The following is a 16,234-nucleotide window of genomic DNA, read 5'->3' on the forward strand; positions in this document are numbered from 1 at the left end:
ATGAGACAATAAGCATGGAATATCTGGTAACAACATTATTCAGTGCACAACTGGAACATCCTCAGACAGATTTGTGATGAGAACCTAGCTAGATGTCCTGTGTGGGACAGCTGACAGGGAGGAGCAGCATAGAGGGAATGTATAATTATATATTATATATACAATTATAGAGGGAATATATATTATATATACAATTATAGAGGGAATATATATTATATATATAATTATAGAGGGAATATATAATAAATAAAAGATAAAATAACAGGCAATCCCCAAGTCTTGGGAAAGAGATGCAGGCAGTATCAAATAAAGACCAAGAGGAGTGAAGTGTAACAAGGTCATCTCCAAAGAAGCAGAAAACCATCCAGATTTCATTTTTTTCAACCAATTGAATCTTTTCACAGTGATTACTCCAAGAATTAAGTTTAGAACTGGATTAAGAACTACATGAGATTTGGGGTAACAACCAGAATAGCTCATGACTTTGACCACCGGGGGGCTCCCAGGTTTCATGAATGCATATGGAAACCTTCTGAGAAAGGCTAGAAATAGATCATGAAGCATGGAAGATGAAAGCCATGGAGTGGCATCCTTAGTTCAGACTGGATGCCTGCTAGACCAGCTGAAATGAACAAAAGGAACTATTTTCCTGAAGACTTCTTTATTGCCATAATAGGAACACTAAAAAATGTCAGGTCTTATTTCTTCTGGTGTTACCATTAAGGAGAAACTTTGAAATCAAATGGTTTTTTCATAGCGGATAATGTCTGGACATTACTTTTTTCTCATGTGGGAGAGGACTATCAACATCTGATCAGCCTGCAGCCCACGCAGAGTAGACAGCATGCCAGAAGATAAAACACCAATTGTGACCTGTTTCATAGAATCATTTACGTAGGAAAAGATCCTTAAGATAATCAAGTCCAACCATCAGCTTGACACTACCAAATCCACCAGTAAACCACATTGCTTGTCCCACTTCCAGGGACAGTGACTCCACCACTTTCCTGGGAAGCTTGTTCCAGCACCTAGCCACCCTTCCCATGAAGAAATTCCTCCTAAAACCCAATCTAAACCTCCTCTGGTGCAACGTGAGGCCATTTTCTCATGTCCCCATTTACACTGTCCTTTTCTATAGATCTTTCAAGTGCAGCCAGGGAATGCACTACAGACCATGAATTCACCCAGAGATCCTTGGCCATGGGGAGGCATTTGTGGTCAAGGCAGCGGAGCATCCGATAAAGTGAGAGGGGCAGGGAGAACTGTTCGTGTGGTTGCGTGATAGAGGAGAAAGAGAACAGTGCAGTTGCTGTTGACTCTGAAGTTCCCCAGAACGCCACACCCATGCACCCCAAAACACATCCCAACAGCCAGCTATCAATACAGAAAGGACTAAAAGCACAAATGACAACTTGTATCGGGAAGAGGGCATGTGAAACTACAGCCATCACACCATCCTAGGGAATTTGTCAGACAAAAAGGGGTGGAGGAGATGGGCTGACACAATTCCCACTGAAGTCAATGCTGAGACAGTTCCCAGCCTCTGACTTAGCTGGACTGAACTCAAAATTCACATTCCCAGAGGAGAAAATATTTACATTATTCGTAGAAAAATGGTATTTTCTCAGTTGTTAGTAACTGACTAGTTGGTCAAGGCCTGTATGGAGAACTTCTGGTTGACATCCTACTTTCAATGACGTTAAATGCCTCCTTGCAAAGCTACATGCACAGGCAGAAGTCACTTCCAAAACCACTCTGAAGAGGGTTTTCACCTGCAAAAGCTGGTCTTGTGGGTTTAATTGTATTATAGGAGAAACTGGAGATATATCCACATCCTTTCCTCTTGCGGGAGTGTGCAAGACCTGACAGAATTAAAAGCTAGAAGAGCTGGCAACAATCCCTTCTGTAGAGAGGTGCATATGCACAGAAATTGCACTGGCTAGGCTAATGCCAGAGCTGTTTGGAGACAGTGAACAGATCAAAGCTGGAAGAAAACAGGAAGGCCAGGAAAAAAAAAATAGTAGTGATAAATAAATAGATAAGATAGGAAGTTGCACACTTCAGGAGACAGAAGATGCAGAACATTTTGAAGGTCCAGGAGATGCTGAAGGGAACAGGAATTGGAGAAGATTTACTTGGCAGGTCTATGAAGTCCCTGTTCTCCCTGCATCTTCTGATAGACCAATTCTTCACATACAACAGATGAAATTGTTCCCTACTTTCTGCACAGGAAACAGAAAACTTCTCAGGAAAACATCCTCTGAAAAGGATTTCCTCCTTTTCTATTGAGGGTTTATGATAACAAATAATCCCACCTCTTTTCTAGTAAATTCCAGTTTTAGGGTCAATCAGTTACAGCTGTGCTAATCCACGATCACTAACTTCTTTGCCTGTTGATCTCTCTCTCCATGGTGAAACCCACAGATGAAACCAGGGTGACCTCCACCTGCCTTTTCCTATCGCATTTAGAAAGCAGTGGGACAAGGTAAGGCTCCAGAACAACAACTCACAAACTGTGGATGCTAATAGCAGGGTAGAGATCTCAATTTGTGAAGGCTGGTCTGAGGAGGTTACATCCCAAACTTTTGATTTGTAAAAGCAAAGAAAGCTGTGGTTTCATTTACTGCAGTTGACTGCAGCAATGCTGCTTTTTATGTCAACATACATTTTAGTAAATGTTAGTTTGTACTCTGTAGTGATGGGCTGTTTGCGGTAACCTTGGGAATAGCACTCTTATCTTATATTTACACAACAAGTGCAAAGAAACGAGATTAGGTATTTTTCCACAATGTTTAAAGTGTCTTTTTTTTTTCTCCTGTCTTGAACGAGGGCTGAACTTTAAACGTTTCAAACATGTATGGCCCCACTTGGAAGATGTACAGTTAACTTGGTACTAATCATTTGCTGGCAGGTCTGTCCTGACCAGAGAATACTCTTATTAGCATTGAATGTACTGTGTGTGTCTCAGGTCAAGTGCAATGGCTGTGTGGGACTGGAGCAAGGGACACGGAAACTAGAGTCACAGAAAATCTTTTCTCATGCTGCTTAGCACCAGGAGCAGGATCTCCTCCGTCTCCCACAGAGAGCAGCTGAGCTAGGAAGAACTGCTCTGTGATCCAAATTTAAAGTTAATTAAAGACATTTGGGGTGAATGTGAGACTTAAGTGAAGGATCACTGCAACATCAGCTTCAGCTGCTACAAATCCCTGTCTTTTTGGCTAGATCTTGCACTCTGTCCTCACTGCATAGGCCCCAACCCTGCCAGAACTCATGTGCTGCTCCTGCAACCAGTGACAACTTCAGAGGGGAACTCCTTCAACTTTCCTGAAAAGCTTTCTGTTTTCTGGCTCTGTGCAGAAAAAGTAGGGAACTATTTCATCGGCTGTACGTGAAGAACTGGTCTATCAGAAGAGGCTGGATGGAGCAGGAAGGAACAGGAACTTTAGAGATCCTCCAAATAAATCTTCTCCATCCCCCATTCCCTTCTGCCAGCATCTCCTGGACCTTTTCCAACTTCTGTCTCCTGAAATGGACAACTTCCTTTCTTTAGGAAGATCTCTTTATCACTGCTGATGTTTTTCTGGTCTTCCTTCATTTGTTAAAGTCTTCACGATCTGCAGCAGACCAACGGTTTGCACATGAAGCACAGAGAAGCTGGGAACAGGCTTGTTTTGTAGCAGCCCCCAGGGACACAGTGACACTGGCCAATTAAACATGGATATTCACATGTAACTTATATGATACCCCCATGAATACTGGCAAACCTTCACAAGATGGCACAGACCTAATAGTTTTATTTTAAATTTTTTCTCATTCCTTGAGCTGAAAGCGCTTTATAGCATTGTACAAACAGATCTTCCATTACCAAAAAAGTCAACATCCAAGCAAGTGCAGAAACAGTTTAATGCTGCATCTAACACCACGAAGGGACTAAAGACTGGGAATGAAGAGCAGAGAATTAACAGCAGAGAGTATGTATCTAATAAAACTGTTAGCTGACCAGGAGAGAATAATAATTAATAATAATCAGTGGTAATTATGTCGGCTCTGTGAGTACAAGATGGTGTCCTTTGCTATAGTTTTGCCATCTTAACCATACCCTACCTTTGGTCAGGTTACTTGACCTGTTCTCAGTGCTTATCTACTACTGATTTTAATTCTGTTCTGGTATGCGATTGTGAAAAAGGGGTTAAAAAAAGTAACAGTTTCCCTTAGCAGGGATATTCCAGTTGCATAACTACCTCCGGAGGATTTTTTCCCAGAGCAAAAGAACTTTGTTAGGTGTGCAGAACACCTACGGCTTTTGTTGCCTTGACAATTGCTCAACTGAACTGCCTCTAACTCATTAAACAAGCCCCACATTTACATCACCAATTGCAAACAGTAATTACCCAAACCCTCAAAACTGGTGTTTGCCTGACAGACAAATTCAGTGCTTGTTCTCCTCAGTGGACCTCTTCCAGAAACCAAAGTAATATCAAGAAAGGAAACATGCAACAGAAGCAAACAGTATTTCAGATTTTCAGAATGCTCAAACATGAACGGAAAGCAGAGGGGTTCCTTCCTACACGCTGCCCTCAGCTAACATTCGCCCCGATGAATACGAAAGGGAAATTACAAGTTTGCTTTAAAAAGTCTGTTGTTCCTACAGAGCCTGTATTGCTTAGGGGGATTTACAAGGCTTTAGCTTTGCACTGGAGCTTTTTTGTTGATAAGACATCTTTCAACAAGAAAAAAGAACATGCAATTCACAGAGGTCACCACAAACATTCCCCAGCACAGCTACTTCTGCCAGCATGGTAAAATAAAACAGCAATACCATGCAGCAGCATGGGGCCAAGGGCTGAAGAGAAGTAAGTAGAGCAGAAATTCCCAGTATTTATTCTCGCAGCAAGCAACTGAGTAAAAAATAAATAAATAAATAAATAAAAATCACACTTGCCTACACACTAATCATTCCTTAGTGAAACTGAGACAGTTAAACCAGCTCTCCCAACAAATTTTAGTAACTGTATTTCAGAAGCAAATTTGTCTAAGCACATGAAGAAAATATCTTTCAGAGCTTAAATGTTCTGTTGATATAAACATCATCTTATTCTGAGAGAAAATAAAGGAACTGCTCCTTGAAGCTGTATTAAGAAAAACAAACTAAAAAAAAGGCAACTGATGAATGTCAAAGCACCACAGTAGTGGTGGTCTTGGGTTTAGTTTATGAATAATCACATTGCTAAAGTCAGTGTTGGAGAAGTTAAGTCTTAACTGAAGACTTTTAAATCCAGAGGAAATACCCTTTGTAGCAGATGTAAGAATGTAAAGTTTATCATGGCAAGAAGCCCTGCCAAAAGCTTACAGAAAAATATTTCTGTGCTACCAGACAACCACAAGAGACAATTTTTAAGTTGCAAGAATAGGATGTTTCCCAAAGCTCTGTGTAGTTATCAGAATTTCCATCCTAACATTTTGGGGGGGATTTTAGAGCACTTGTATTTTGTACTCTTCTCATTTAAACAGAATTTGGCACCTAGAATAATAAGACTTCATCCTACTGGTCAGAAGAACTAAAATATTGTGATGATAAATCATCAGTGTTAACATGACTAATTCTGGTTTACCACTTTCTATTAGATGGATGCTACAAGGATATAAGTTGCTAAAATTGTGGCAGATTAATTTTACTTAAGAGACCTGACTACTCATCTGTGTACATGGCTGAGATGTTTTCCACCCCTTCACACTTTCCTCCTACATTTGCAGCCAGCCCTCAAAGAGAAAACAGATGCAAACCACTTTGGAATAGAGAGATAACTCTGCAACCCCAAATGATGGCTTTGTAATAAAGTCACCAGTTGTTTCAGCCTTATTCTTTTTCCAAATCCCTCAACAAGTATTCTATACAATAATTTGTCTTTTACATCTTCTAACTACGCAACCATACACATACCATACACTTTGTATAAAAACTGCCCAAGCCGAATCAGGCCTTATCTAGATACCAGTATGGAACAGCATCTTTTCCATTAGCTTGGGATTGTGCCATCGGTGACGTGTTAAGGGCTTGCCACAATTATGAGACTGCATCTGCACAGAAGTAACCAGCAAAGACTTGGCTTGCTTGACCAGATGATGGATGTAAATCACATGCACTGCATAGGGGTCACATTACCAGAAGTTACGTATGTGCAATCAGGCCAAGAAGGTTCATTTGGGAATGGGGGTTGGCATTAGGACTTGGACTCAGCCTCAGATTAGGGGAAAGCTCTGCACATTCTGACCATTAGAAATACATACAGAAAATCAGCCTTTCTTCTCCTAGTTAACAGCCCACCACATTGACCTTATCTCAGCTTCCTTTGAAGCCAAAACAAAGAACAACAGAGAAGGGATTCCCAGGCACCATCCCAGGCCAGCAGTGGGGGAGCAGGGATGTGACACAGCCCAATGGATAACAGTGGATGGATGTTGTTAGCTCATACCCTCCCAGAGCCCCATACCAGGGCCAAGCGGCCCCAAGTGTGGGGTACTCCTGGTGAGCTTGTGACACCAACCTACCTCCTCTTCCAGCTCTGCCCCTACAGCAAAACCTAACCAGTAATTACTACTGTACATCTGCTTTATGCTCTCACTGCTGACTATTGGGGCAGGGCACCTGGGCTCCTGTCATTACTCTTACCAGAAAACCTAAACTCTTGAGAAGGGTGAATGTGAAAGATCTGGCAGCACTCAGCTGTTAACAAGTCCCTCTGAATGTCCCTGTGAAAGGAAATCAAAAGACATTAAAAAAACTGAATGTGTGGTTTATTATATTTAAGATGCTATTTGTCTATAGGGTTTAAATATGTCTGTCACATAGTCAACAGTAAATGAATGTAATTTTACATGTTCAGTATTTTGATACAAAGTACAGGACTACAAGTGTGGTAAAGGAGCATGGGAAATTAATATTTCCTTGATTCACGTATCAAATCCTGCAGCACCACTTAAAAGTTTGGAGTAAGGACTTAAGCTGCAGTATTACAAGCGCTACTAAATAAACCAAGAGACATACCTATATTAAACATTAGAGAAACAAAACAAATGACACAAGGGTTTAATATTTAAGATTTGATACAGGATTAAAATACTAATATTTTTAATGTCCTGGTTTCAAATTAATAAATATAAAAACAATATAAAAATATACACCAGTTGATAAAAGGATGCACTGAGTAAGGTTAGAAAGCTAAATTTCACTTTCAAACGTATGCAGGTATGTCTTTAGGGAGAGGATTTCTGTGTAGCTGCGACTGGTCTTTCGGAAGAAGTCCAAGCTTGTGAGCTGCTCGATGTCACGCACCCGCGCAGTGTGCATCTTAAGAAGATCTTCAACCCACTTTGATTCATCCTCCATGCTCTGAAAAAAAAAAAGTTCATAAAATGCAATGTCACAAATCAACTCTTAAGGAATGGTAAGTTTTCTAAACATCAGGTTCATTCAAACAATCTGTAATCTGTTCAAAAACAACTCAGGTAAATGAGTTCAAAGAAAACAGATTTGAGACTTCACAGGAAAGATGAAGTTTTATTTTGGGAACCATTTAGGACAGAGGGAGACAAGGACCATAGTCATCTGAGAAAAGCTGGCCCCCATGTTGCAGGTGTTTCAGAAGAACAGCCATATACTTTTAGAAAGTCACCACATCATTTTTTATGTCACAGAAAGAGCTCCATATTGATCAGCTGTTCTGCATCACCAAAGCCCAAACTCTAGGCTGCTTACCTTTGAACCATACCCCTAAATACATTCTCATCTGATTATCATCTCACACAGTAACATGGTATTATTTTAATCCTTCCACCTTACTGTTAGTAGACCTTTATGATTTATTACACAGTTGGGACATTTGTAGCTGTAAAATCCTGTTATTAAAACATACGTATTATTCATGATAGAAGAAAAAAAAAAAAAAAAAAAAAAAAAAAAAAACTTTCACTAATCATTTCCCAATATGAAAAACAATCAGGAAGGTGCTGCCAGAGTGACGGGGTTGGGTTGTGTGGCTGTAGTCTCCCGTAGGGAACTGCTCCAAGAGACAGAGGGAGCCACCGCACCAGCTCCCTGCTGCACACCTTGTGCCAGCTCCAGCGTGTGTTGGAGCCATCCACAACCTAATTTAGCTCACTAAAAAAAATAAAAAATAAAATCAGAAAAACCAGCCCTGCAATACCCTGCAGTTACAGGTTGTTTGAGTTGAACTAGCCCGGTGACATGTCCCAGCCAACCCTGGGGACTGCTTGGTGGTGAGCAGACATGGGAAAAGCACTGAGCAAACAGGACTTTTCCCCCACTGGCCTCGCAGGCTGGTACGTCTGTACCACAGTTGGAACACACATTAGAAATGGAGAGGTTGTACCTTGGGGCATTTGGACCCTGTGTACCTGAAAATATTGCTGATATAATTCTTCTTTCTGGGCTTGCTCCTGAAACAAGTCTCTGACTGTCTCAGAGGAGGTTCTCCTTCAAAACAATCCTCCTGCCGATAAAGACTAAGCCAGCCATGCCAGAACCTACCCAAAGCAGTAGATGTACCACAGACCAGGCTGTGGGTCACTCTGTAAAGGCCAGGCGGGTGAGCCTGATCATTTGCACAGAGAGAACATGAAGTACCAGTTAAGTCACAGCCAGCTGCTCTAAAGCAAACATCCATGACCCAGTCAACACTCATCTGTTTTGAAGCTTTTCAGCTCCAAAACCACTTTCCTCTACATGCTGGTAGCAATCTGAGGCCCCAAACCATGTCTGGAGCATGAAAACAGAGATGTAGATTAAAAGGGAAAAGAAGGGAACATTCTCCACAGCCTGTGACGCCATGCTCCAGGAACACCGTGTGGCATCATGTGGCCACAGGAAATCCCCAGTTAAACCGATCACACTGCTGGTCTGTACATTGGTCTCAACAAGGTTAAATGCAATCACTGTGGCATTTCTCTTGTCTTCAAGACTTCCTCCTGTACAGGAAACCTGCATTTGGCAGAACTCAGAGGAAAGTCCCATTGCTTCATAGTTCAGTCTTTCAAATATAAGGACAAGTCCTAAGAGTTTGCAAAAGAACTGCAATATGAATAAATCACAGGATCATGAGGATGGTTTTAAACCAAGTCCAGGAACATAGCATTTGCATGAGCTTAGAAGGTCAGTCAACTGGTCTGATTTTGTTTCAAGAACTGATCAAATTTTGTTTCTTGCATTTCATAACTGGCCCATGAAATGACAGGTCCAACAGCACGGATTCTAAGCACAGTGATCAACTAACGTGGTGTTGTATTACTGCAGAACAACAAATGAAGTGTGTACATTGAAAATGAGTTTTATCCATCAGTTTATCCATCTGTGGATTTATCCATGCAGTTTTACCCATCTGTGCTTGTTAGTCTCACCTCAGTACTACAGCAGGTCTTAGAAGGAAAAAAAAACAACTATTAAGAACATGGAGACAAATAGAGATATACAATAAATTATAAAGTTAACATAAAATCCATTTGAAAAGATGCCAGATATTCTAGATAAAAAAACTGCTGTGATATCCATTTCTCTGAATATCAAGTTGTTAGCTGGAAAGCTGAAGATGCCCAGAATGTGGATAGGTGGTTGAGGAACTTGTTTATTGAAAGGAAAATTTAAAGGTTCTGCTGAAAAGGAAATAGGGGCCTGTAGGAAGTTTCCAACAGTTCCTCCAGCTTTGATCTTGGAAAGGATTTTATTTAATATTTTCTTACGTGCTTTCTGTGCCAAGATGATTAGTTTGCTACTAAAAAACAATTGGAAGCTCTGGTCAATGCAGAGGAAGACTGGAATGCCATACTGTAGGATGCAGATGGGGGAATCCCTGGTATGGTGTGAAATTGAGTTATCCAAATTGTTTGGCAAGAATTTCTGCTATGCTGGGAGTTTTTCATGTGAAATAGCAGATAGGAGAATTGTTTCTGGATGTGCTGGTTTATTACAGGATATTGTGAACTACCAATAATACATCTATGGGAAAAGAGAATCCTAGATAATATCAGGAGTTGTATGAAGTAGAAAGAAAAACATTTCCATTTTGAGATCTCAGCTGAAATACTTTATCTCATTCGTGTTCAAAAAACAAAAAAAAATCAGACTGGAAAAGATACACGGGAAGGCTACTGAAATGATCATTCTCTCTTACAAGAAGAGCAAAAAAGATCCTGGGTCACCCATGAATAGAGAAAAGTGTATGCCTTGAGAATCGTCATAAATCACCAGCAGGGGTAAATCCCAAAGAAGACCAGTGAAGGGCTATTTAAGCCATAGAAAAATGTTGACATAAGAAGAAATGGGTATAACCTCACCATGAATAAACATAGTTTGGAGATGGAACAAATTCTAATGAGAGGAGTGGTGGTGTTCTCCAACGGCCATGTGAAGAAAACGTGTGAAACAAGAGCAGAGCAGGGGAAAGCTAATATTTCTTCACATCTGAAAAGAAAGCTGTGGAGAGGTTAAGGGAAAATTCTTATATTATCCCATGCATTTCATCCATGAACTACGTGAGGTTTTACACAGTCCCTTCTTTGAATAAATCAGATGGAATACCATGTGCAAAAGTAAGACTGAAACTCTATCAGAATGACAAAATTTTGCCTAACCGAATTTTCGTTCAAGAGCTAATTTTAAATATTTTTGGAGTGCTACTTTACTATGTCAAGCAGAGAGCAATATTCACTAATGACCTTTTAGAAGCGCTGCAGTTGCACCCAGAACAGTAAATACAAATTCAATAGGTAGCATGACCTACAAAGAAAAGAAGCCTGAGTTGGAATGTAGGAAATCAAAGAGCAAAAAAGGCCATTATTCTATGCATTTCATAAAAAATGATTTCAGCAGCTTAAAAGCACAATGACACACAATATAGGGAAGAGAAAATATCACATATGGGCAGAAATACAAGGATAGATAACTGCCAGACAGTAACTTCCAGATCACCAACTAGACCTTGATTCAGATGAAGGCAGTCCAGGAAAAAAAAAATAAATTAATTAAAAAAAATATATAAAAAAAAAAGCACAATGAAATATATGTAGGACTTTCTGAGCCTTCTGGTAGAAGACATCTCTGCCCAAAGCAGCTAAGAGTCTAAACAGAAGGAAGCCAGAACGGCTCAAGAGAGAGGGGTACCGCTCCAAAAGCGTGGTTTTGAAAAGAGTGACCTGAAAGCAGGCGATGTTTGATGAATGAGAAAGAAACAGTGTTCCAGGTGAATTGTGTACAGAGTTGGAATGACTATTTCTGCTTGTAGCTGGAATAGGAGTCTTAACTTTTTGTGCCAATACAAAATTCATAACATTAATGCGTTCATTCAGGAAACAGACTCCTGGCAGCCTATAGTGAGGCGTCTGTGTGCAGGAATCCGCACAGCTGTGTAATGGGAGAACAAGTTCAGGCGGAAGGACAAGTCTAAATACAGCTGCCTGGGAGCACTGCTGTCCTTGCAGAGCGCCGGAGCCTGTAGGGACTCAACTGGCTCTCCTGCCACACAATCAGCTACAGAGCGTTTGCGTTGCTTTCTGCAGCTCTGACCAAACTGAAGTCTTTGTACCTCACCAAGTTTTCTACACTGTAAGATTTTTCATCCTAAAAGATGATAGGAAAGGAACAGGGAGGGTGTCTGGTCACCTCTGTTCTCTGGTAAAGAGAATCCAAACTTTTCCCTGGAATCAAGACATGGGCTGGAAACAGCAAGAGGTGCTGGCACTCCACCTTCAGCAGGTTTCAGCGTATAGTTTTAATACTGTGTGGGTTGGATGTAATCATGCTGTCTGATGCATCCAGACTGCCACAGTAGACAGATTATATTGTACCTGCGTATGGAAATAGACCTCCATAAAAACATCAGGCTGGCTGCCAGGACAATACATCTACGCACACAGCCCTTCCCAACCTGCTCTGAGGTTACTCTGACAGTGTCTGCCAAAATATAGAAGCCCACAGGTTGTTTACTGCCAACCTACTGTATGTCAGTTCTTCCAGACAATTTTAGGTTCAGTAGTAGTTCCACGTTTTCTCTGATACCTCTGTTTGTCACGGAGGAGTGCTCTTGTCCAGTGAGTTGAACGTGACACTTATAGAGTCACTACCCCATACTTTCATTTCATCAGTGAGCACTAGCATCTAACAAGAATGGGATTTCACATTTCTCAGGGACTATTCACCGTTGGGCAACAGCAAGGCAACAGAACTTACATTGCAGCTCTCGTCGTTGTCAGGCCGGTGGGGAAGAATGTACGAGAGAACGGAGAGTGGTCCATCACACTTGTCAGCTGGCTGAGTGAAATCTAAGCAGCTGGTTATGATGGCGTAGTAATGAGTAGGAACAGGGATGGCACTGCCTTCCACAAACCTGGGAAAGTAAAGCAAACATTTGTACACAAAGGACTAATCTGTTTGGAAGAAGGATTACACAAACAGTGTGGTCTTTCCTTCCCTATGCGTGAGGAAACATGTACTTTGTTGAGATGTGTGTGATTCCTGAGCTCTATCTGAAAACGAGCATTTCAGTTAGCTCATGTTTTGATAGTGTGCCACAGAAAGACCACATGGCAATTCTGAAAGGCTTCTTCAGTTCAGGGAAATAGAGAGAAAGCTTTACTGAATTAACAAAAGATTTAAGTATCTAACTCAGTAGCACTATGGTATGCTCTGGTACCCAGCTGCCAAGTCTTAAATTCCAGAGAATTTTAGAGAAAACAGATTAGGAACATAAATCTTCTTAATCTCAAAGATGAATAAACACTTCATTCCAAAGCCAAGGTGAAGAGCTACGTGCTGAATAGCCATTTCCTTGTTTTTATCCCTGTCCTACCTACAAGGGCATTCAGTCTTAATGAGAAATCATTTTTAGAAAGAGCCAGGAATTTACATCTCCTCCCCAAAAATCAAGTGATGTAGAAAGAATGCATTGTCATAAGTAAGAGAAAAAGCAGCAAACCAATTTAAATGCAAACTCTTACTGTTTGATTTTGTCAGGTGTGTCATGTAGACCATCATAGTCATAGTCAAAGATTGGTCCACTTATGACATTGACTCCGTTCCGTTCAGTGGCATATCTCTTCACCAAAACCCTTTGGAAATAGTTCCATACCTCTGTGGAGGGAACAAAAAACATAAACACACCTCTAACATTTGGATAAGCCAAAACATGCCAAGATTATAAACATATATATATATTTTAAGACAAAAATCCATTGGATGTCATCACAGAGTGGTAGGGGAAATCAAAGACTAAGCTTTACAGATTTACTGCAGCTTCATTCAGTTTTGATCAATAAACCCTATTCAGACATCTTTGTTCTCTGTTGATTTTTTTTCCCCAGCTAGTGATAAAGGAAATGCACAGTACCATTCTAAGGCTGGCATTGCCCTAGACACTGCACAGAGTGCTTGCTGTTCCTTCACCAGTGGTAGAAACAGCTATTCACACACTTCTGATGTCCCTTTTGTCCAAACATTTCATCTTTTTTTTTTTTTTTTTTTTTTTTAAAGTTTTGAAAAGGAAATAGGACCGTGATTAAAAGCAAAAACCAAACACTTTAAATGACAGGGAAATAAAAAGGTCGTGTTATTTCTGTTAAATTCTCCTTGGATACAAAAAGTCTAACTTCAAAATCAGGTGCAGGCCAGGACGACCAAATTATGGCATGGCATCTCCTTAAAGCAGAGGCTTGCCTAGCAGGGAATTTTAACCACAACTTTTGGGAAGAGCACAACACTTTCTCCGACCGCAACCTTCTCAACCTTAACAAGGTAAGATGTTTACAGAGATAGGACACACACTGGGATCTCCAGTTACATCACTGTTTTCCTTCTTTTTTTTTTTTTCTTTTATTTTAACACTAACAGAAGTGGGTGCAAACAAAGCATCTCAAACTTGTATAAGGTTAACCTTTGCCTTGCCAGTCCAGCCTTTTAAGTACGTGGTTCCCCAGAACTGACAGCAGCATCAGCCTCAGGAAAATCCAGCACGCTTTGGCCTGAGACTATTCAGTGCCACACGAGCTCCCTGCTCAGGCTGGCGCAGAGGCACCCACCAGCAATGGTCCTCAGGAACCTCAGCTGCGGTAGCCACTTGGCTGTCCCACTCCTCCAGCTGCTCGCTCCTCCACTGCCTCAGCCTTAACCATCAAAATAGCCCCAAAGGAAAGCTTTTTCTCTGAGTTTTCCAGCTGAATCAGTTCCCTGGTTGGTTTCCCACTGCAGCCACACAGACAACAACGCCAGTGGAATGGGGGGACAACCCAAGGGCATGACCCTGCAGCTCCAGCAAAGTGGGAACTGCTTAAGCCAGACTCGCTACAGAAAAGATGGATCCAGTATTATTGCCTGGGTTGGGGTGTGAACACTGAATTAAAAAAATAAAATAAAATAAAATCAGAAGAGGGGGCTTCTACAGCCAGCACCACCACCAAAACCAGCACAGAATAAAACTGCCAGCCCATATTGCCTCTGTTGTGAAAAGGCTCTGTATAAAGAATGGTCTGAGCTCTCTGCCCTGCAACCTGCACACAGGTATTATTAGTCCATAATTCCCAGGAAATTATATAAGTTACCACATTTGTTCTCAGGGGATCCTTCACCTGCTTGCGGAGGCCACTAGATAAAATGAGCTGCTGATGGTAGGTTGTTCTCCTGTGATTAGTATCTCACATAATTTGCTTAGACTAACATTAGCATAAAAAGTATTTTTATGAAGTGATTTGAGAGTGGGAAATCCCCAATAATTTTGCACTCTGTAATCAGTTAAGTGCCTTTGCTCAGATTTCCAGCAAACATTACCACTTGTTCCTACTCAGAGGTTTTTCAGTTAGAAGTACTCTTCTTTGGTTAAAAATAAAAAACCTCCCATAGGCTTTGATGTTTATCCAAACCTCTCTGGCCTAAAATCTGCATTGGAAATCTCACAAGAACAGGCTCTTGAGATTCTTCCAAGGCTTCCCAATTCCTGCCAAGCCAAAAATGCCACCAGAATAGCCTGATGGTTTTCTACCTCTTGGCAACACTAGAGAGAAAAGAGATGTGCAGACAAAAGGAACATTAATACTGTATCCTTGCAGGGCTGAAAATTTCAGCTGGTTTTAAATCATTCCTCATTTTCCATAAATTGGTTTCCTCTTCCTTTTTCTATAAAGGTAGTAAACACTCTTGGTCTACCTTTAAGGGTAGGGATAGTAAAAACAAAAGTGATCCAGATGCCACTTGTCCCTTAACTACAACATGCTAAGTGTACACTCCCAGACTACCCCAACTGAGAAATGAAAACGTTGTCTGAGTACATTCTGCATTAACTGGGGCTACAAGTAAGAAAAACTGAATGGTTTTGTACAAAACGAGTTACTTAGGCACTTCAGCAAAATTGCTGAACTACAGAACTGACAATGTCTGTGCTATTATCTCAGCCCAGCACCAAGGAAAATAAACCTTTCTTAAACCTTAAGGTATTTCTTGTGGTAGATCATCTTCCTACACCTAGAACTATACAGCTTCTCCATGTATTATCTACTGGCTACAGGTAATTGGATTTATGTTTTAAACTTCTCCCATCAAATCATTCCATAGTGCAACAGACATTTAAAAAAAATTGTTACAAATTTGGGAAAAAAGAAGTAAAACTGTGGAAATTGCACTTACTTTTGAAGGCAGGATACATTGGAATGATATTTGTTATTAGAAAAGCATCATATTTTGCTTCTGCAGAGGAACTTAATTCTGAAAACAGAAAAATACTAATGAGATGAAATGTCAGAATTCAAAGAATATAAAAACATTTTCAAAGGTGGTTTCAGAGAGTAATCAAAAGGAATGCTGTCACTGAAGCAGAAGTCAGAGTGGCTCTATGTGCTTTCACAATGAGGAAGGCAGAGCAATGAAATTCACAACTGCGAGACAGTAAGGTTGCATCCCATGAACATTTCCTAAATCCAAAAGCCTGTTTATCTGAGACTGAACAAATGTAACTGCACCAGGAGATTTCAGGATACTCTTTCACACAGCTTTTCTACTACCGCTGTTTCTGTGGGATGGTAGGTTTTAATTATTTATTTTACCGTATGCAGAAATCTAATATGGATAAATTAAATATATTTATCCTTCTGTTGTTTGAAGTCAAAATTACAAACTAACTAGATTCTCAGCTCATATAAGCCAGTATATGTCCACTGACATTAAAGGGCCAACTTTTGAAGA

The 16,234-nt window shown here is 40.6% G+C and overlaps 1 protein-coding gene and 1 long non-coding RNA gene across 9 annotated transcripts in view; one reads left to right on the plus strand and one right to left on the minus strand.

The window, feature by feature from the left end:
* The first annotated feature begins 2,423 nt into the window (after nucleotides 1-2,423).
* On the plus strand, nucleotides 2,424-3,850 carry LOC137851430 (uncharacterized). Its single transcript, XR_011093175.1, has 2 exons — nucleotides 2,424-2,485; nucleotides 2,969-3,850. It is a non-coding gene; the product is annotated as an uncharacterized lncRNA (long non-coding RNA).
* A 2,928-nt stretch (nucleotides 3,851-6,778) lies between these two features.
* The window catches only part of ENPP2 (ectonucleotide pyrophosphatase/phosphodiesterase 2), a 72,106-nt gene continuing 62,650 nt past the window's right edge, over nucleotides 6,779-16,234 (minus strand). For all 8 annotated transcript variants that reach the window (XM_068672561.1, XM_068672560.1, XM_068672556.1 and 5 more), the window contains 4 exons: nucleotides 15,680-15,757; nucleotides 13,006-13,138; nucleotides 12,239-12,395; nucleotides 6,779-7,390 (listed from right to left, as the gene is read on the minus strand). In XM_068672561.1, coding sequence (XP_068528662.1) covers nucleotides 7,220-7,390; nucleotides 12,239-12,395; nucleotides 13,006-13,138; nucleotides 15,680-15,757 — 539 coding nt within the window. In that variant the 3' untranslated portion in view covers nucleotides 6,779-7,219. The remainder of the gene's footprint in view (nucleotides 7,391-12,238; nucleotides 12,396-13,005; nucleotides 13,139-15,679; nucleotides 15,758-16,234) is intronic.

The sequence above is a fragment of the Anas acuta genome, chromosome 2 (assembly GCF_963932015.1).
Source record: "Anas acuta chromosome 2, bAnaAcu1.1, whole genome shotgun sequence".
Classification (NCBI taxonomy): Eukaryota; Metazoa; Chordata; class Aves; order Anseriformes; family Anatidae; genus Anas; species Anas acuta.